The sequence below is a fragment of the Tyto alba genome, unplaced genomic scaffold (genome assembly GCF_018691265.1).
Source record: "Tyto alba isolate M040663 unplaced genomic scaffold, T.alba_DEE_v4.0 Super-Scaffold_1000006, whole genome shotgun sequence".
NCBI classification, from domain to species: Eukaryota; Metazoa; Chordata; class Aves; order Strigiformes; family Tytonidae; genus Tyto; species Tyto alba.
The window spans coordinates 22,444,175-22,466,217 of record NW_024881272.1 but is presented as its reverse complement, the minus strand read 5'-3'; the positions used below and the strand labels follow the sequence as shown (position 1 = coordinate 22,466,217).

Genomic DNA, 22,043 nt, shown 5'->3' with positions numbered 1-22,043 from the left:
CAGCCTGACCTTTACATTTAAGTTTGCAGCACCATATTTCATATTAACGTTTCTAGCTAAGAATACATACTGCTTTTGGTAGTTAAGTGACATTTAATCAAATATTTGCACACAAGTGCCTTTAAAAATGATTGATGTGTCAAGGTAGGCCAGTGCTGGTGACAACTAAGGCTTAGTTAAATTATATTACCAACAATGACACAGTGTTAAGAGTGAGATGTCAGCTGTGTAAAATAAATCAAAAAATTAAGATTATTTTAGCAGTTATAAATCTATTTGGTCGTGTATATCTCTTATGGACAGGTATTTTCAAAAGACCATAAAGTGTATATGCCAGAGAACATGCTGCATATATACATGTGACATTATACAGTAGCAAGAATGTAATCCCTTTCTGTTTTTTTTTATAGCAATCTGATAAAGTATACAAGAACATTAGTGGGGGAAGAAAAAAAAACAAAAACACCAGCAGATGGTAGACCCAAGTCTTTCCCTGGTGTCTCTTACGTAGTCCAAATAGTTGAATCAAAGATTAATTTATTGGTAATTGTAATATGGATTGCAAACTAAGACAAGCTGGAATCATAATCTCTACCAAGCGGTTATGGTTTTAGTCATCATGACATTGAGTTCCTCTCCTCTGTTCTCTCTCTGTGATGTTTAGCTCACCACCTACAATAGATTATTACTATGTAAACTTTAAAAGCAAACAGAAGCAAATAATACATAAATGCATCTGGCAGAAATTGAACTGCAAAATCTGTTACTGATAGTGCTTATTACAGAGAGCCACCCATGCAAACATCTCTAATGGCAAGAAAACAACTCAAGGTCAGCAATAGTCTTAAAACTATGTATCTTCAATGCCAGTGCTTGCAGGGTCATACCAGCTAGAGACACCTGTAACCCAGGGGGGAGGGAGTTGTATTCTCTTCCTCATCAGTGATCTTGTCTGACCAGGGACAAGGGGACACAAAACAAAGCACGTCTTATACTTCCCCTGGTGTTACCTGTTTCTCCCCACATGAAGATCGTGACTGGACTCACCCGTGGCTACTGGCTGGTTACAATTTTTAGATCTCTGTGTATCATTACAGTATTTTTGTTACTCTCATTTTAATAATGCTGTGGAAAATACTCCTGTAGTCACACACCTATCAACATTTTAATATGTGTTGAACGTGTGCAGGGTTTGGTTTAGGGCTACATCATCTGGATGGCACAGGAGACTGTTTTCCTCACTGCCCAGGAATGAGATAATCTGAATGGGGTGATAATGCCAGAATATAATGTCCATGCTACACCCTTCCTGTTTTATATAGAAACATGATTAGTGGTCTGTTTATCCTCCCATTCTGGTTTAGCAGTGACTACCTCCCCAATATGACTTCTTGAAATACCAAGCACAGTTTCTGTTATCCTGTACCTTCAGTTCAGCAGAAGCTAAACTGTAAAGCTCACACAGGTCAAGGCTTCTCAGCAAGTGAATTTTGTCATCCCAAGTGCAAGAGGCTGCATGACTTGCTGATCCTGGCACAGGAGGATGATGAAGAGAAGGGGCAGAGTCACACTGTCACCTTGGAAAGGAGGATAGGAGTGGGGACAATTGCTTCAGGAAGACTGCTGCTTTGGTCCCCCCACTGACATCACTCCACGATCCTTATCTGCTAATCACCAATTAGTATTTCCTTTCTCTTTTCTAAGCATGGTTTGTACTCTCTCTTGAGCCAAAGTCCTTGTGGCAATTTTATAATTGCAAGTCATGGCACACAGAACACCCTGCCCAATAAATTTGCAGTCTATCTGAAACAATTCACTTTTTAGTATAACCATTCCTTATTAAGATTTGTGATAGCTTTTATGGATGCTTTCAAGGCTTTGTTAATGGAATACCATCCATCTGGGTACTCTAGCACATCTGAATGGTTCCTTGGATCACAGTTTTTGCATACATACAGACAATTGGAAACATTGTAGTGTTCCATCACATAAAGCGAAAATTTCCAATCCATTTATGAAGTCTAATTTTCTTTCTTATTTTAGGGTCAAATGAACTTGACTGCAGTCTGATTATGGATTCTGGAGATACTATTTATACAGAATTTGACTTTGAAGACCAGGTAATTTTATGTATATATGGCCTTTCTCTAGACAATTTGCTCATTTATGTACATACTATTCTATACAATTTGTCTGAACAAGGTGGTGAAACTTTAAGGTTAACTAAGCTAAAGGTCTTTTAAAGTGCAATACAAGTAAATTTGTGATATACAGAGGTTGCTTTCTGGTTATGAGAAAAGAGTAAATATTATTGTGATATTAAGAGCCCATATCTTCCATTGCTGTACATTGCTGAGTTTCCTCCACAAATTTTAAGATGTTGGCAGACATGGCAAATAGAATTGTTGGAATGCACTGTAAGTCTACTGTATGTTTAAGAAGGAGGAATAAAATATTTTTCAAGAGAGGCACAAAAGTACAAAAGAAGTGTGAAATATAACTAAACCAAACATTCTCCCCTTAAAAAAGAAAGGTGTTTTTAAGAAAAAAACAACAAACGCTTACACTGTGTTTTAACCAGCTTTTCAACTGATCCCATTCTATCCACACCTAAAAACTAAGTTTTGGTAGTGTTTTCCTTGTACGTAGGAAGAAAGAAGGCTAGAGAGGGGGGAAAAAAGGTTGCATACAACTTTCCTCTCTAATCTTCACCTCACCACTGCTAAGGCTAACATCTGGAGTACTGTGTCCAGTTCTAGGCTTACCAGTACAACATATGGGGCTACTTAAGAGAATCCAGTGGAGGGCCAGTAAGATGATTAAGGGACTGGGCCATCTCCTGTGAGGGAAGGCTGAGAGAGCTGGGACTGTCCAGCCTGGAAAATAGAAGGCTCCAGGGGGAATCCAAGAAAATCTGTACAGAAATCTGAAGGAAGAGTGCAAAGAAGATGGTCAGTCACTCTTTCCAGTGATGCCCAGTGACAGGACAAGAGGCAGTGGGCACAAACTGAAACACAGGATGTTCCGGTGGCTTGGATACTGTGCTAAGGATAAGTGTCATTATTCTTGTTACTGTGCTGTGGATAAGCATTAAAAGAATGACTTAAAAAAAAAAAACAAAACAAAACAAAACAACAAACCCAACAACTTTTAAAGCCATCTGCCTATCACACCACCATACTTAAGGGTGGTGTTTTTGTATGTTTTGCTTTCTGCCTTTCACTTTTGCACAACTCTGCTTGCATTTTTTTCATGAATACCACAAACACTTCTCTAGATTTGTGAGCAGCAGCTTGGCAAAGAATGTTATTTTGTGTTTCTGTTGTCATTCAACTAAATACAGTTGAGAATGTTCTCACCTCTTTCCTCATTATTCACAAAAGATAGCTTTTCTTGTGAAATTTTAAAGCTAGTGACAAAATCAGGACCAACAAAACAATTTTCATTCAGTGGCATCTGTTCATTCATTGGCTTTCTTTCCCAGTATTCAATGCAACACTTTATCCTCACCTGCAACATGTTTTATGTTCTAGCCCTATTAATTTCTGTTAATTTATGAACCTTTTACTGTTCTTATTGGCTCAGTTATTTCAGTTTGTTTTTTTTTTTTTTTTTCCAGCAGACAGCTCACCTCTGTCTCCAGTTCCCATTTTAAATCCCATTCTTTCATAAATCCTTCTTAAAACATTCTCTACCCCTGGAAACTCTCTTAAATTTCTCATCATATGTGTCTTGACTGTACTACTACTTTTTTGCAGGGTTTAGGCTTTTACGCCCTATAAAGCAGAATGTATATTTAAATCATTTTAGGATTATGTTGATGTTAAACTTTGCATTTTAATGACATTCTAAATACGTTCTTTTGATAGAGTATGAACACTAAAGAAATTATACTATTGGTTCATAACATCTGAAATGCTGTTTAAATAATAAGCACCAGTTTTATAGTTACAAAATAAAATTAACATTAAAATATATGAAAATTATACTAATATATAATTTCTACACTATATGGTTTACTGATGATATATTGCACAGTCCATAAAAGCACTGACTGTAGTTTTGAATGAAGTTGCATGGGGTTCTTATGTGAGACTAAACAAGAGGACTACTATGGGAGCTTACCGTCTTTGTCAATAGCAAGTATTCTCTCTGCCAGATGTGGTGGTTAGCTTTTCACATTATTTTACCAGACCAACACATTGCTATTCTTTCAAGGGTGCAGTACTGTTATCAAACAGAGAAGAAATGAAGGAAAAACGGTGCTAAAAACCTTTCAGTCAAAGAGAGATATATAAATATGAAGTGGCTGGCAATGATTGCCTTCAACTGCAATTTGGTATCTTTGATACTTATTAGTGACATTTTAAATAATATAAATATTTCTATTACTAATAAATATTTTTATACCCAGTTCATATGCGATGCCTTGTACAAATATAAAGGAGAAAGCAATTGCAACCAAAAACCTTACCATCTAAATTTTGAAATGGTGCAAGCAAGTATTACATACGGAAGCAAAGAAGGAAGTGGAGATTACCATAAAATCACAATACCATTTAGCTACCCAGTCTAGAAAACAAAATTACAAATTACTCTCAGGAAGAAAAGATCAATAACTAAATACAGGAGTGAGGAACTGCTTGCATTTGAAACCTGAGCTCACTTTGACTGTGGCAGTGATTTAATACTCCAGTGATTTACCACATGCTGTTTATGAATTGTGCAAAGCACCAACCTTTACTTAGAGAATCTTAAGTGGAAAGGAACGTGTGTCTCGATACAAATGTGTCATGCAGTGATGTTATTGCATAGGAAATCTGTCATGAGAATGTGGGGGATAAGAAGGCTGGTTTCTAAGCAACCTTACACAGCTGAGCTGCTAAAAATGGCTGAATTTTAGCAGAACGTCTTGGTAGTCACCGAACAAGAGGAGTTGGGGGTTAGAGCAGTACACAACACATACTGAAGACAAAGCCACAGCTGGGAATGAGTATCACTTGGCACAACTGAAATGGATGTACACAGATACCTTTGCATTTTCTCATTCTTTGAAAAAGCCAGGAAAATTTCTAGTGTAAACTAAGCCAGCAAAGAAGTATCCATGTTCTTCAGATGTATGCTACTTCTTCCAGAATAACCTCTCTTACTGGCAGGTAGGAACAAGGAGAATGGGTGGCATGGTTCCAACTACCGATGTAGTCATCAACTCATCCAGGAGTGCTCCAAAATACAGTGAAGTGTTTCAAGAAACACCTGGTACCTGTTGCTGAAACAGTGCAAAGCAACACTAACGCAAGCTAAGATCTGGATTTTCTGGAGGAGTACACAGGGGAAATTGAATTAAAAATAACTCAGAAAAAGCTTGAGCTTTGTATTGTACATTTTATAAATGAATGTTCAATTAAATTAATCTACCTAAATTAAAAGCAAGCTGATTGTTTTCTACTGGCTATGCGTGAATGCTTCAAGAACTAGAACAGTTGTAATCACTGAGTCCCTACAGCATTGAAAGGCAGGAGGAAAATACCCACTTTTAAAAAAAGACCCAGAAAACAAAAAACTGTTTTCTCTAAATCACTAATAACTATTTTTCTGTTCCTTCTCGATCTGTAGCTGTCAGATCCTGTATTAGAAAAGGAATAATGTAGGTTTTTAGAATGACTGCCTAAAAAATATTCTTCCAAAAAATAATAAAAAAAAAGCAGAAGGTACCTCTCATTGAGAATGCCTTGTGGAAGAACCAAAGTTTCACGTGGTACCAATCTCTACAGCCTTTTCTGGCGTAATGATTACACTACTACTGACTTTATTGAAAAACATTAAGGCACGGTAAACTGATAAGTTTCAGATACTTTCACCCATATTAAGACATCAGGAATATGTTTTGGGCCACTCATTTTTGGGTGTAACAGCATAGCTTCTAATGAGGGAAGACCTGTGCTTTATAGAAAGTTCTCAATTTTCAGAACTCGCTCTCGTAACTAGTGTCTGGTTTAGTAAGGATTGTCTTTTGCTGCTGGAATGCTCTCAAGTGTGATACAGGTTTTCACTGCTCACTGCATTCATTTATACTTGCCATTCAATTTCTCAGCTTTGACAGAGAGGCTGTCAATATAATGCCACTTGTTGCCAGAGATCAGACAAGCTTTATCTTTAATAATTGGATTTTTAATTAGAAACCTACCATTTGCCTTGTTTCAAGGCATTCAGGCCAAAAGGGAGTATTGGAAAATTGGTAGCAGTGAATCCTATCAAAGAGTTCCAGAAGAAAAGAATATCCAATTATTTTCTTGTGAAAACAAGACTTTGAAGACAACCTTAACTAGTCTGAGGAATATTTAGACGAATTAGAGAAAAAGTTAAAACATACAGTCAGATGACTGTAGAGTGAATACGCTCCTGAACAAGTGCTTATAGAATTGATAACTTTAAAATTTGGGAAACATGAAAATCTGCTAAACTTCAAGTAAAAACCTTAAAAATATACTTAGCCTCTTCTAATATTTGCGGCAGGGGAAATGTATTTCATATCTACAAAACATGGAAATGCATTTTTGCACCTCAGAGGAAGCTACCAGTTCATAACTGAGGCATTTCTATGTCCTTCCAGTGTCAGACTGCATTTACTTATGCAATTGGGTAAATGCTATGGCACTTGCAAAGGAGAGATTGCCTTTTTTTTTTTCTTTCTTTTCCCCAAGTGTGTCAAAGACCTAGGAAAAGTAGATGTAATAGACAGAAAGATAATGAAAGGTTTTCTGTTCAGCAGTGACAAGCAATCTATTGAATTAAGAAAATTGCATAACCCAATCTTTGCTGCAAGTGCAGAATGTTTTATAATTAGAAAATGTGACAGATCACTTGAAAAGCAACAAGCAAAACCAAAATGAAGTGGAGGAAAGAAGCCCTCAAAGAGACTTACTCTCATTCTAATGAGAGGAAACAAGCTCTTGATTAAAAGTTGTTGCCATGTAGTGACAATTCTTACAGCTCACTGTCATTTCCCACCCAGAGTACATAGGAATCTAGGCTTTAGGGGAGCAGGAGGAAGGCTTCAAGTGGACTGATAAAAAACAGATTCCATTGCTACCAAGACTATAACAACATTTCCAGCCTGACTGATTATCACAGCTTGAAACTTAAATATTCAAGAGAGAAAATGAAAAGGCCCTGAAAGTTTTTTTTTCAATGCAGAAGCAGAACACAAATGTTCCTAAAACTGGTGGGCAACAGCAGACTGAAAGCCTCATTTATCTAAAGCTCTGCGGGTTAAGCCAAAGACCATTTTCCTCCATTTACTGTGTTTCATACCAGTTGTCACTGTGTTTTGACTCCATTTTCTCGACATCAGAGATTCAATCCAAGGTATTTATTTAACCCTTCGGAAATAGTACTCCAGGGGTTGACATTACAATATGACAAAGAGCAAATTGTGTAGCTCCATTAGCAAGAGACATTTTCATTTGGACTCCTAAAGCTACTTTTCAAAATTAAATAAACGTTGATTAAATTATTTAAAGGGTTTGATCTAGAATGTACTATATCAATCATGTGCTTTCTCTTTACTTGAGAACATAAGGAACTTCTGAAATAGCAGCAGTTTTATGCATATATGCTGTGCAGCTTTAATCGTTACAGGTCTCGGTAAAACAACCAAGAGTATCCAGAAGCCATTTGGGCTTTTAACGCTGAACATTTTTGTGGTGTCCGTTTCTCTTTCACTGATAGGCTGTGGTATCAATTTGAATTACAGATTCTGGTTCTGCAGGGAAACGGATTAAAACAGGAGAATACCATAGAAAAGAAAATGGACTCTAGGAAACTCAGAGAATGACTGTGAAACTCTGTTCCCTCAACATTTGTTTTTGTTAAAGAGCATAGAAAGGTAGAGTCCAATCTAGTTTAAGGATGTCTGCAAAAAGAGATAATGAATAAGCATCCAAAGAGATGAAAGTGCTGGAAAGGCAGGCCTAACTACAGAGAAAAGATGTTTAATAGAAATGTACTGAAGTCAATGAACAATCTGTTCAGTTCAAGTTGCCATGGAAACTATCCTATTAAATGCTTTAAAAAAATCAGTTCTAGAAACAAAGTACTACAGTTTGCCTGTTACAAAGTGCTCCCTTAATAAGCTCAAACCAAGTGTATTTTGGTGCTTCTATATCATTTTGTAAGCTTGAATAATTATTTTGCTCTTTCAAAATCACCATTATACACTGTAGTAAAGGCGTGTGAAAAAGGCTACTGCTCTATTTCACCCCATGCAAACCATGGAAAAACAGGCAAAAAAAAATTTGCTGTAGACTCAATCTGCATTTTTTATTTGGAATGCCAGAAAAAGTTGTTTTCTCCTCCTTTCACAGACATTATTTGGATTTACTTTCTTGTGATACATATAGTAGGGGGGACTGAACTGCCAAGGTTAGCTGAAGTCTTTGCATCCCCATTTCTTCTCTGACTTTGAACCAGAAGTAGCTGCCTGCAGCTCTGGTGGGCAGTACAGGGCATGAGGACTTTATTACAAGGAAGGTGAGCTCATCTGAGTTACTGGAGATTTAAACAACAGTGACAGCATCATTCTTCAAGATGTGCTGCATTTATGCTCCACTGAATACTTTTGCAGTAACTTAGAAAGCTCTTCTCTGTGGCTTGTGGAAGGTGTCTGTAGAAAAAAGTGTTACAATTTACAGTATCTCACCCTCATTTTTCTAGGCAATAGCACTAGGATAATGTACCTCCTTTCCTCATACCAGCTTGTCCTTCTGCTGGCAAACTGAGGCCTTATCCTCTTATGCACAAAATATAACTTTACAGCTAAATTTATGAGTTTTGTGTTTTACACATCTACCTTTACAGCTCAGAGCACCTGCATAATTCTTGGGGAATATGAGGCATCCTACACAGTTGATGCAAATAGGATCCACCTCAAACATTTCATATTGCACCTAAAGCTGATAAAGAAAAGCAAACCTGTGTTTTAAATCCCCCCCTCCCAGATTTAGACACCTTACTCAGAGCTGTGGACAGGTTCTGTTCACATAGCCCAGCATCCCTAAAGACAGCTACCAAAGCCTGTCCTTAAAAATATTTGTAGCGTTAATTCCTGTATTTTAAAGCACTGAAGAAGAAACGGCTTTTTATAAAATATATTAATATTTCTTAATCAAAGTACATACTATAGATTTTTACACTGACATATTAAACTGCAGTGACTGCAAGGATGCTATTTTACTATATGGGGTACAACACTGTTCTTTAAATAACTTATTTGTATTTTATTGAAGCAGAAGAGTGGCTTCTCTGGGTACATTGGAAACACTTGAAAAAAAAACAAATCCTACATGTATTTTCAGGAAGCCATATGTTTCCTATTTGGTGTCTTTTTACTCCTTATGTATCCCATGATTGTTCAGTCAACTTTAGTCAATCTGGACTCAAATATCAGTCATAAGGAGTGAGAAGTGCCCTAGTTTTAGAATTCCTTCCAGTAGTGCATATCTAGATCAGTGGACTGTTTCTTCCTACAGTTAAATTCCTTCTTAATAGAGAGGTTCTTTATAAATACTGTAGAAGTTCCTTACTGAACAGTATAAACTATCTAATAAAACATAAATAGGTGTTTTAGTAAACCTAAAATATGCTTGGTCAAACATTATTCAGAGGTGGTCTTTTAAGATGTAAAAATTGAGCACAGCTGTCAACTTTTATCTTAATAGCATCAAATCATAGGATCTGAGACCACATCCTGCTCTTGTCCTTTGCTGTGCCAAGATCATGTTTTTGTTGGGTTTTTTTTGTTTTTTTGTTTTTTTTTTTAAATTGAATTGAGACTGGCCTTCAGAAAAGCCTTTTTCATCTAAAGTAAAAAAAAAACAACAAAAAAAAACCCAAACCAAACAAAACAAAAACAACAACAAAAACAAACAAACAAACAAAAAACAAGCAAACCCACTCAAACCAAAAAACCCAAACCACTGAAATCCAGCTCTCAGAAGGCAAACTAATAGTCCGGGGCAGAGAGACTCTTCATATAGTGCCAAAGGTGTATGATTGAGGGATCCATTCATTAGGATTGTCACTAGCAGTCTAAGAAAAGGAGTTAAGCAGCACTGAGTTTGCAGTCAGTTCAGATGCACTCAAGGTTCCCTGCTGCAGTGGCTTGATGTAACAAAATAAATCATCTTTAACGGCAAGCAACTGTATGGCTCATAAGATCCATTCCCAGGCACCACTGCTTGTACATAAAACCTGCAGTTAACCCAGCATATCTCATAAAACCCAAACATTCACTCTTACAGGAAGAAAACAGGGATTTAGAAGACAAATTCTGCAGCTGAGCTCTGACTAACCCCAGTTTATTCTGACGCTTAACTTTGCCTAGCTGAAGCTTGTTTAGGGTCTTCACATTTTGCAAAATATGTAATGACACCACTTAGTGATAACTACATTTTTATAAAAAGAGGCTGCATACATATAAACAGAAAGGCCATCCTCTGTGATTAGGTGGATGCCTGTTAAATCCAGTTGCAAACACGTCAAACTCTAAAACCACACAGACTGTGACAGACTGGACTGTGCTGAAGCAAGTAAATTGTATCTCCAGACAGTGCTCAGTAGACATCTCATACAGCTTTCTGATTCCCTACAGTATTCTTAATCAGTGAGAGAGTTTATTTAACTGAGAGCTAAAGTTGATTTTGAGGGTACTAGATGTAGAAGCATTATCTGCAAACATTTCAGATTTTATTCAATATTACTTTATTAAGGAGTATTCAGAGTAAATATACTACAGTCTAAAGAGGTGAAAGTGAAAATTTAAGTCCTAAACCTAGTTCTGCTTCCATATATAACTGTGTTTATGTTGAAAAGTCACTTAATATCTCTGCAAAAAAGGAAATAACGCCCTTGCATCTATTCCCAAAGGAAGTACAAGGAAAATATATGTGGAACTGTAGTGTTCTCTGAAGAAATAAAATGCTGCAGGAGTACAAGTGTTTTGCATACCTAACAACAGCAAAGGGAGAATTATATAACTACAGTGTGCTGAGATATTGATGGTTATATACCTACATTCCCATCAAAAGGATGCTGATGAGATCGCCATGATAAAACCAGTCAGCTCTTGCCTGTACTTTCTACTATATACATTATGTAATTCTGTATTAATGTTGTTTGTCTATGCTGCCTTTTTTTTTTTTTCCTTGCACATTAAGTTAAATTCTCAATAGTTTTAGGCAGAGAAACATGTAGTTTTTATTTGTTTAAATAATTTGTGGCTGACATATTCCTCTGCATATTTACATTCTCAAATTCAGTCTTGAAAATTGAGCATTTTAGGCAACAATCATGCTGTGTTTTAAATTCAGTCTCACTCTACTGCCTCTTTTCTCTTTAATCCATGATTATTTATCCTCTTCAGTAAATTTCTAGGAGGAACTCTTGTTATATCTGTTAGAAATTTGAATAAGATGTAGCAGACACTTTATCACCACTATTTTCAAGAAACATTAAAGCAACAACAAGGTGATAAGAGAGAAGTTTTTTTCTTTTCCATGCTACAAAAAAAGCCTCAAGGACTGGAGCAGAAGTTATTTACGGGTAACAGAAAAGCTTTTGCATTTCATCAGGTAATAAACATTCACAACAGTTGTCGCTAAATCCTAATGGAGAAAAATATCCAATGTAAATATGAGGGGACTGGCATTAACCAGGATGCCAGTCTTTGCCACACTCTGCAAGGGACTGCAAATTGAATGGCAAATCTATCTGATTACCCAGATCAGCAGAAAAACTGGTTTCACTTTTGAGGAGACTGGGAGGAACGGGATGAAGGGAAATGGTTCTAAGTTTCGTTTAAGTATGGAATAATGAAAACTGTGTAGGAATACCTTGTCACAGCCAATTTAATTGTATCCCAACTGTTCTAATTTGCTCCTCCTGACTTCTTGCAGCTCCCTTAGAGACCAGGCTTTCAGGACCTCTTTCTACCACAGTTGGGTGCTGTTCAATTCTGTCTTAAAAAATGTTTTTATGGAATAACTTATCTGAAATATGGGGAAGCTTATTTTGTTGTGAAAGTTCAGCAGGGCTGGTGGTCCTACTGACATCAAGCTGTGTGCAGAGTTGTCTTACAGAATTATGAAACAGAAATTTTGAAAAAAAATATGTGGAGAACAAAAGCAATTCTTTTGAAAACAATATTTCTGCACCTGAGAAGTGAGCAGCTACAGATATAAACAGAATAAATTGTTTTGATATTCTGGGTTCTGATCAGTGTCACTGTCGCACTTCCTATTTACCCGCTTTTAAGTTGTAATTAGAATTCACTTTAATGGCTTTTCATAGCACTTCTTCCTGAAGTGATCGTGGCTTGTTGGTTAGTTAACCTACTATTCTATTAAAGCAGATATGGCTGGTCAAATAAAAGCAGCTGATAGCTTATTTAGCTTCAGTTCTGTGTCTAGTTTTTACATATTTCAGCTCTAAAAAACTGGAGCTGTTCCTGACTTAAACTGACATTTATTATTGCCTGCTGCTCTGAGAAGCCCACCAGGGTTACGGAGGCAGATTCATTCTGCAATTATAGGGGAGAACAAAGAGCAGTACTTGAAGAAAGTAATGCCTCTTTCATTTGATTGTAAACTTGTGACTGTGATCTTGATTTTTAAAGAAACTGTACCCTAAACTCTGTGCCTAAAATTATTTTGATCCATAAACCTTAAAAGGCATGATAAGAAGCTGAATCTAAACCCAGGCCTTTTATATGTAATATATCCTTTGTAGGGTAAAAGATTTTATTGTATTATTACATCAAAGAAAAATCATATAGGGTTAATACTGTCACTTGAATTGTTCTATTTACCATGCTGCTCGTTTCACTTCATCTGTTCATGTGTCTATACAGATTTCTAACAGTGGCTATTTCTGACAGCATGCTGAAACAGGACTGTAAGAAACTACAGCTTGATAGCCCTGTGCTATTTTGAGAGGACTAGCATAATGTATTCTGTGCTGATATTACACACTGATGATGTAATACAAGCACGTTACTGTTAATGTTATTACTGTTATTTTATAGACTAAAGCACTGGTGGTGTGAGTATATTGACACTATGTAACATAGACCATGTCCAGCATGTATATAATTCTGATTTGTAAGTATGACAAAGAATTCCCATTCTGACAGTCTTGCTGACTGGTATTTGCAATTCCTCATTGGTTGTACTATACTGTGTTGAGAGAAAATAATTCAAAGTGGCCAAGTATCAGGAAAAAAAAACATGCCAAGATCCCCATTTGTCTGATAGAATCCCTTTTTGTAGCTCAGAAGCCTTCATAACAACTTGTAGCTTGTGTTGTGTTCTGAAGGTAAACATACTGAAGTCGTTTTAGACCAAAGACTAATTTCATCTTTATATTGTAGCTCACTTCTAAAACTTACTCTAGTGTTGCCTTTCAGCTAATAACAGCTTATCATACCATATTTACTTTGGAAGCAATTCAGCATGCGCACTGGTTGCTTATATATTGTGCTGGAACTATGCAGTTGGACACTGAAAAAACTGTTCCTTGCAAAACCAGTATGGACCAGCTAATCATCTCAAGTTATCTTGGGTTACCTGTGCTCAAGGTCTACCAATTGAAACAGTACTAACATCATTTCTGTGACATTATGAACCATATCTCAACATAGATTAAAACTGAGAGGTCAGAATATGGATAAGATATTAAGATATACAGATAATCAGATATAAGAAGAAATGCAAACAATGCAGAATACCCATTTCAATTTGTCAATTGCTTAATTAACAGGAGGAGGATCAGTCAAGTTTTTCTGGTTATGAGAACACAGGAGGTGAGTTTCTTTTCCAGTGTCATTTACCACTTAATTTTGAAACCTTTGATTTCCCATCATATTTAGTTACTTAGAAGGTAAAGTGAATTCAGGTTATTTATATTGTGAAAGTTATGTCTCAAAGAATTTTATCATGTGAATTCTCACTGAATGCAAATTAAAGCTTGTAAAAGACATTTCTACACTTTCTAGGCCAGTAGATCCAAAATTATTAGAAAATATTACTGTTAATCTGAGCATCAGATCTCATTAGTGTTTTCAGAAATTGGCAGTTATGAAAAGCTTGTTGGAAAGTATGGTCTGCTAAGAGTCTAAGAGGAATGAAAGGATTAATCAAAACCATTTATGGCTAATGACATTATGTAATAAGAGATGTAAATATCAAAATTAAAAAAAAAATGTGGTAAATTAGTGTAAGTGATTAAGTCAAAAACATAATTAAATTCCAGCAGGCTCCAATGGTACAAGGTGGCCTTCTGTACTGGTGTAATCAAGCTAATGACTGGGACTCAGACTAGGAAGAACTACTTTTTTAAAACATACAATTTCAGTAAAAGGCAAAGGTGCATTACATACAGTAGTTTTGTACTTAAATGACAGTAATACCTGAATTTTAGTTAAGATTATTATTAGGCTGACTTTGAGGCTCAGGGGAATTTAAGACTACATCTCAGATGTAGTGCACCGAATAGAAAATCGGAATGGGATGTGGACAAACTTCGATAGCAATTATAATGTAATAACATATTCAGAGAAAAACACAATGGCTCAGGAGGCACATTATTACATCAGGATGGATCTGCTTTTCTTTCCCTCCTCCCCTCCCCCCTTTCTTATTTTTAATGAACTGATGTGTTTGGGCGAGGTCTAATTTTCAGGTAAAATATTTTTATCGTATCTGCAGTGAGAACTACAAAGCTGGGAGATAAATATGATGTGGATAATAGCTCCTTTTGGATTGCAGAGCATGATAACAGAAAGAAATCTAGTAAAATCAGGTCACCTTCCATGAGTATTACACAATTCAGTGTGGAAAGTAACTAAAATTAAAAACAGTAACTGTTGACAACTAAAGAATTTTTATTTTCATTTTAGACTTTTCAGAAGATCTGAGGAAATCAAACATAATTTTTGTTGTCGGTAAGTAGGATTCCTAATTTAACTGCTACATTTGAAAATCCCCATGTTATTTAGTTTTGATTAAAAGTATATGATTTCTTTTAAAGTTTAGCACAACAGTTTGGTTATGAGTATTTACACTACAGTGGTGGTTTAGTCTTTTGAAAGGGAGTAAGAATTTAATATCATGTTATTAATCTGGATCTGACCATGCTAACAATTGTGCAAAGGTCACAGCAGGAGCTATGTTTAAGTGTGAACATATTCAGAATTACCTTAGTTCTTGTGCAGTTACAAGTAGTGTTGTGTGATTTCCCACAGGAAAGCTGCCTCACCAGCATTAGTTACAATGTTACCAGATTAGATTTAACACTCAGAATTTTGAGGTTTAGGTGAAAAAAAAATCAGGTCTCTTCACCCCTTCATTTGTGAAACAACTTTTGTAAATACACGTTGCAATTCTGCATATGCTGAACATGCTGTTAAAAAGTCAATGGGCTAGTCACCATGCATGATGCTTAGCATGCACTGAGGCTTTGCAGGTTCAAGGTTTGCTTTGTATTTGCTTTCTGGAAATCCACATAGGAAAAGCACCATGTTAATGCCCATTATTACATAAATGTAATTAATGTAATTAGTATAAACTTTGAACAGCCTTTTAAAACAATTTATAAGCAGAGGATTTACAAGTTTCAGTTTAAAACTTGGTATTAATTACTGAGAAAGAATAATTGGTTTTGTATCGGGCAGAGTTTTTCAGAACTGCTTTACAATACAGAGCAGGAACAACACATTTCCAAGGACCTGATGATAGATACTTTTATGTAAAATTACCCATGTTTGGGTAAGCCACTCTGTGCATCTTTTTTCTTAAAGAAAAAAAAAAAAAGTAACCTCTGAAATTAGTCATAAATGAATGGAAGTTTCATTCAGAAGGTATCAAAAAATACCAGCAGGTTGAGGGAGGTGATCCTTCCTCCCTCTTCAGCACTGGCAAGGCTGCACCTGGAGTGCTGTGTCCAGTCTGGGCTCCCCAGTACAAGAGTACAAGACTTACTGGAGCAAGTCTGGTGCAGGAACACAAAGATGTTTGAGGGACAGGAGCATTTTTCATATAAGGAGAGTCTGAGAGCTGGAACTCTTCAGCCTGGAGAAGAGAAGGCTCCAGGGGATCTCATCAATATGTATAAATACCTGATGGGAGGGAATGAAGATGAGGGAGCCAGAATCTTCTCAGTAGTCCCCAGTGACAAGAGAAAATGGGGACAACTTCAAATACAATAAAGTCCATCTGAACACAGGAATACACCTTTTTACTATGAAGGTCATCAAACACTGAAACAGGTTACCCAGGGTGACTGTAGAGTCTCCATCTCTAGAGTTGTTCAAAACCCAACTGGACAGAGTCCTGAACAACCTGCTCCAGATGATCCTGGTGTAACAGAGTTGTTGGACTAGACGAACCTATGAGGTTCCTTCCAACCTAAAGGATACTGTGAAAACATAGCATGCTTGTGGGTTGTACTTTTATCTCACTCCATCTTATACCAAATGCAAGTTGACTCAACTTATTGCAAGCCTATGGTGAATGTTATGTGTTTGAAAAAGTAAAATTAAGTTACTGAAGAGTTCATTGGAGAGTTTTAAGGGAAAGATGCGTAACAATTTTCAGTCTTTAAGCAAACTGTAATTCTATGCTTATTGAAGTACATCTTCCTGCTGTTTGCTACAGTGACAAATTTTCATTCTCTCTGCCTCACATATTGGAAAATTATGTTTGGTTTTGTACAAACATAGATTTTTAAAAAAAGTGAAGACACTCAAGGAATTTTTCCTCTGAAATTATCCATGGTAAGGCATATTGTTCACGTACCTCTGAACTGCTTTTTCTTCTTCAAAGAATATTTTTTAATTTTCATTTCTCATTTTTTATAGGCCACGTACTAGCCATCTTCCAGCTTAGAACTGAAAACACACCTTTTCCCCATTTATGCCTGCTCTTAAATCCATCTCAGACTTTCTAGTAACTGCCTTCTAGGAACAGAGGGAAATTCTGCTTAATCAAAAGTCTTAGGTTATCTTCGTTAAAAAAAGTTATAATGAAAAGATTGACTAAGTCCAGTCATGAGTTACTATTCAACAAATTATGTAGAATGATTTCTACTTTTTCCCAAAATACCCCCATCCCCACCCCTCATCCTCCCACCCCTGAAAAAGCTTCTTGAAATCTGATGCGAAGAGTGAGAGCGTATTTTTTTTCTGCTTTCTTTATTTTGGATTTTTTTGTGACCAACCTGAGATCTTCACAGTTGGCTGCAAAATCTTGATTTTACTCCATCTAGATAGTGAAGGTAAATGGTATTTCCCAGAGACAGATTCTTGCTGGTGCTAGGGCAGAGTGGCCACAAGCTCTTTTTCCTTATGGCCTTTTCAGGCACATAAACCTGCCTGAATCACTTGTTAAACCTGGAGTGCATATGGGTCAACATTAAACACACCAGGCAAATATATACCATTTGCCTAGGCAGTAAAGTTGTCTTACATGTCAGTTAAGAACTGAAACCTGATCACTGTGAATTGGACAAGGACAAATGAAAACTTTGAAGAAGCCTCACAGGAGTGGAACAAAACTGTGGGGGGGGAGGGGGGAAAAAAAGGAAAAAAGCACCACAAGTTCTCAGTGGCTAAGTACACCATTGCAGTGGACAGCGCTAGAAATGTTCAGCCCATGATACCTTGATGTCAAGGAAAGCAGAGAAGATGGGTTGGAGCATGCTGCTGTAGATACTTGAATGAGAAAAACTCTCTCAGGCTCAGGTGTCATTAGGAATGTTTATTCATTACATAGATGTATTCATGAGGAAATAGTAAGATGCTTATAAAAAGATGTTTTAAAACTAGAGTTCTAAAGATGTGCATTTGAAGCAGTTTACAAAATACTTGAAATAACTATACCATCTGACATAGCTGACAAGTTACTGTTTATAAGACAAGGGGGAAAAAAGCAGACAGTTCCCTCCCCCACTAATTTCCCTTAAAAATTGTCCAAAAAAGGAAAGGAAAAAAAAACCTAATTGGCAAATATTTACATTAGAGATAATGTAGGAATTAATTGGAATAACAATCAACTCGGATTAATTAAGAAATAATGTCAGTGTTTTATCCAGATGGCAAAGTGGAGACATAGAACCAGCAGGTCAAAAATATGGGAGTTAAGAACTGGGTAATAAAAGAGGCAAAACCAAGTTAAATTTGGCCTATAAAGTAAAATTAAAGAGAAAAACAAAAAATTAAACAGGCTCAGAGATAAATTTGGGGGGATGCTCTAATATTCAAAACTTACATAATTATTGCCAGTCACTTAAAAAAAAAAACAACCCCCCCCCCAAAAAAAAAAAAAACACAAAGAAAAAATCCCCACCAACCATTAAAAAAACCTTTTTCATCAGAGCAACATGAAAATTAAAATCTTAGCCACAATGTATGACTTTATAATTCCCAACTAATGCAATACTCTATATCACATCCAGAAGATTGTCATCCATAACAGTTACTGGGAGCATTATCCCTCCCTATCCTCTACAGGAATTTCATAAAACAGCCGCATTTGGCTTTGGTTGAGGCTGAAACTGAAGCAGAAAGTTTTGGGGAATGTTTCTGCGCTTTGGATCAGAGACAAACTCTCCACTTAATCTTAAATGTGGTGTTTAAAACTTAGTCAGTGTAACCAACTTCCTTTGCAGAATCCTTGTCATATTCTTGCTGATGAACCAAAGCTCATAATGGTTTAAGCTCAATGTAAGTAAGACCAGCTGTTCAGCTGGCACTCTGAAGGTATTATTACCACCTACACTTACAGGTAAAACATTATCAGCTGCAGACACTAGACTAGCTGCTTCTGCATAAACACCTCCCCCCCTCCCCCCCAAAAAAACACCAACAAAAACAAAACAAAAAAAAATAATCACAAAACCCCAGAATCTTTATTTGTCCAAGGTATGTCAGACCTTCAATGACTTGATTTAATTTAGCCCTGCTTAGTTGAGGGCTTTAACAGATGAGATCCCTTCCAACCTAAATCATGCTGTAGTACCAGTATTACAGCTCCTTCTACAATCAGATAGACATAGGATGAGCAGTGCTGATAATTAAAACCCCAATTGATCCAAATATTAACTGTAAAGCTGATGAAGACTGCTTTCTCTGACTTTCCATTAAATGAACTCCATGTTTTCTTTAAGTGGGACAAAAACTCAGTGATGTCCTAGGTCATCACATCACTCTGCCAACATGTGCTCCAGGTTGTTTTCTGATTAAAATCATCTTTCAGAAAAAAAGAAAGTGTCAAGGGTTTTTTGTTGTTGTTGGTTTTAAATAACAGCATCATTCCTATATAGTTTCACTCAGACTAAAATCATATGTGAACAACAGATGAAGTGCTATTGAGAAGCCTTCAAATGTCATATTCTGAAGCTAAGGCTTATTTCTAGATGCACACATAATCCAAGTAGCATTGATTAGGTCTGCCAAACTGATCAAGTCCTCCAAAATTATAGCACAAATATAAGGATAGCTTAACTGTGGTTATTTTGATTTCAGTTCTGACTTCTGAGGCTCCATTGTGCAGCTAGGTTTCCACTTCAAGCTCTTTTCCGTGATACAGGAATGATACTTATTATGAAAATAAGGTCCAGAAATTGAAACATTTTAAAATGAATGGTGGGACTCCGTTGTAAACCCTGCTGCTGGCATTTTATGTAAATGTTCATGGTATTTTGGTCTATGATAAGCTCATAAGACTTGGCAAATTTAAAATAGACATCCCAGTCTGTCTGTATGACACTTCGGCTTTATTAATATTTCTGGCAGCAAATCTGGCTCATGAACTGCTCATATCGCTTGTTCCTGTTCCTGCTCACTCGCAGCGGCAGTCCTAGCTCCCTCTAGCATCATTAATTCATCTGCTTGTGATGATGTGCTCTAGGCCAGATGGGTCCATTTGAATCACATGCCTAGGCTTGTGGTCTTTCATAGTCTGGCGGGGACTGGGGCATGAGGGAGAGCAGGTGTGAGAGACATGGTTTCTTAACCTAAGATCTTTCACTGATCTAAGTCAGGCTGCAATTAAACATTCAGAAGTGCTGCTTGGGCAGCTGTCATTTCTCCCTACCCACTGAGACCTCTCTTTTTCTCTTCTTGAAGTGCTCTCCGTCAAACATTTCTGCAGTCAGTAATTAAATGGGGAAAGGTAACCAACTAAATCAGCAGTGCTGCCAGAAAGTTATTTACCAGAAGATCCCCTTACACAGTTTCACAGGCAGCTGAATCAACGTAATAGGAGGGATAGACGAGCTAAGGGCGTGCCCAGACCTTTCAATCCAGCCTTCTCTACAGAAACGCAATATACAGAGCTGCGTTTGATTTCTGTGCTCTGTCTAGTACCCTGGTTACAGGCGCTTGCTTACTGTTTGTGTCAGAAAGCAGAACGGGACACACGAAGGATTCAGTTTCCAAGAATAATCTCACTGACTGATACAATGTGCTTATTTTCTTAAGATGCAATGTTTTATTAAGTTAATGAATGAGCCTTATAGCAAGATGCACTGCACTTAGCAATACTAGCATAATAAAGAAGCATGCTAACACTGAAGAACTAGTAGTTCTTCTATGTTCTCCTACGGGTCACATCACACTCGTAATTCCCGTAGTCGTTTTCTAGGCTTTAACTCTTTATCTTCATGTCACATATGAAAAATTCAAAGACAATATGATTAACCTGAATAACAAGTTACTGTGAATAAGTCTGTCACTGGTTAACATTTGTTTTTTCCAAAATATATGTAGACAGAGTAAAAGATGACTACATACAGAAAAAACGACAATGTTCGCAAAGAATCTTGTGCCTTCACAACCAAAGTGGAGACATATTTTCCTCCTCCTAACAACTGAGCCAATGGGAGAACTTCACTACCTTTTTCAATGCTTCAGGTTTTTTTCTGTTTGAAAAACAGCATAACAAGTTGCAATGAAGCCTCCTTACCTGAAAATATTTTTGTGCTAGCTTTTCTTATATTTTATATGCAGTTGTTGTTCCTTAAAAACTTTTGTCAAGTAGATTATTGTACTTTTTTTTTTTAATAAAATTGCATACATTTAGTAAAGAGACCTCGTAAAATAACAAAATACAATTTTTGCAACACTATAAATTGATAATACATCTCATGACTGCAGGGTTAATTTGCTATTAAAAGATGCTTACATAGCAGTCTTGTAAGTATATACTCTGAACAGGAAGGAAGTATCTAATTAGTAAGGAAATGTACTTTCACATTCTTTCCCACCTGAATAGCTCTTTTTCAGTTACATTAAATACTGGCCTTCAGAGGGAGACAAGACATTAACTAATACTTGAACTTCAGTGTAAATTAATACTGGCATAAGTGCCGAGTATGCATTTGGCCCTCAATGCTCAATTTCCCAGGGGCATTCAGCCTCTTCTCAGATCAGGCCAAGCAAGAACTGCAGTCTCATTCATCTATAAGAAAGTACAAGACTTTTTTAAAGTGGGTCATTTACATTTGTCAAGCAGGAGAATGCTTTGCTACTCATCAAATGATACTAAATTAGTAACAGTGGCCATAAAAATTACCATTTTCAACACATAATTGTCATTTAATTATGTCTTTTCCTCCTTAAAGAGCTCAGCATTTTAATCTCAGCTTTGTTGGAACTCTTCTATAAAAAATAAATATAGATAATTTTAATTAATGTTTTGGAGGCACAGTAATTCTCATTATGGTGTATGCCCTCCATATTTTGTCATTCTGACAGGGCTCTCTTTCAAGATACTGACAGATAAAAGTATTATAGAAACACATCAACTTCTCTGAATATTTACCTGCTAAACAACCCAAAGTTTTCCATGTATTGTTATTTCTAAAAAGTTTAATTAGTATATATCAGGACATTATGAAATTTCTGTTTCAGCTCTACATTCAGAAGAGAAACAGTTATATAAGGAGTAGAATAAAGTGATATTTATAGTTGTGTTTTTTCTAATAATGTG

The 22,043-nt window shown here is 36.5% G+C and overlaps 1 protein-coding gene across 1 annotated transcript in view; it reads left to right on the top strand.

Moving 5' to 3' along the window:
* The window catches only part of AK5 (adenylate kinase 5), a 94,027-nt gene that overhangs the window by 53,410 nt on the left and 18,574 nt on the right, over positions 1-22,043 (top strand). Inside the window, exons 8-10 of the mRNA XM_042804074.1 lie at positions 2,044-2,120; positions 13,816-13,858; positions 14,954-14,998. Coding sequence (XP_042660008.1) covers positions 2,044-2,120; positions 13,816-13,858; positions 14,954-14,998 — 165 coding nt within the window. The remainder of the gene's footprint in view (positions 1-2,043; positions 2,121-13,815; positions 13,859-14,953; positions 14,999-22,043) is intronic.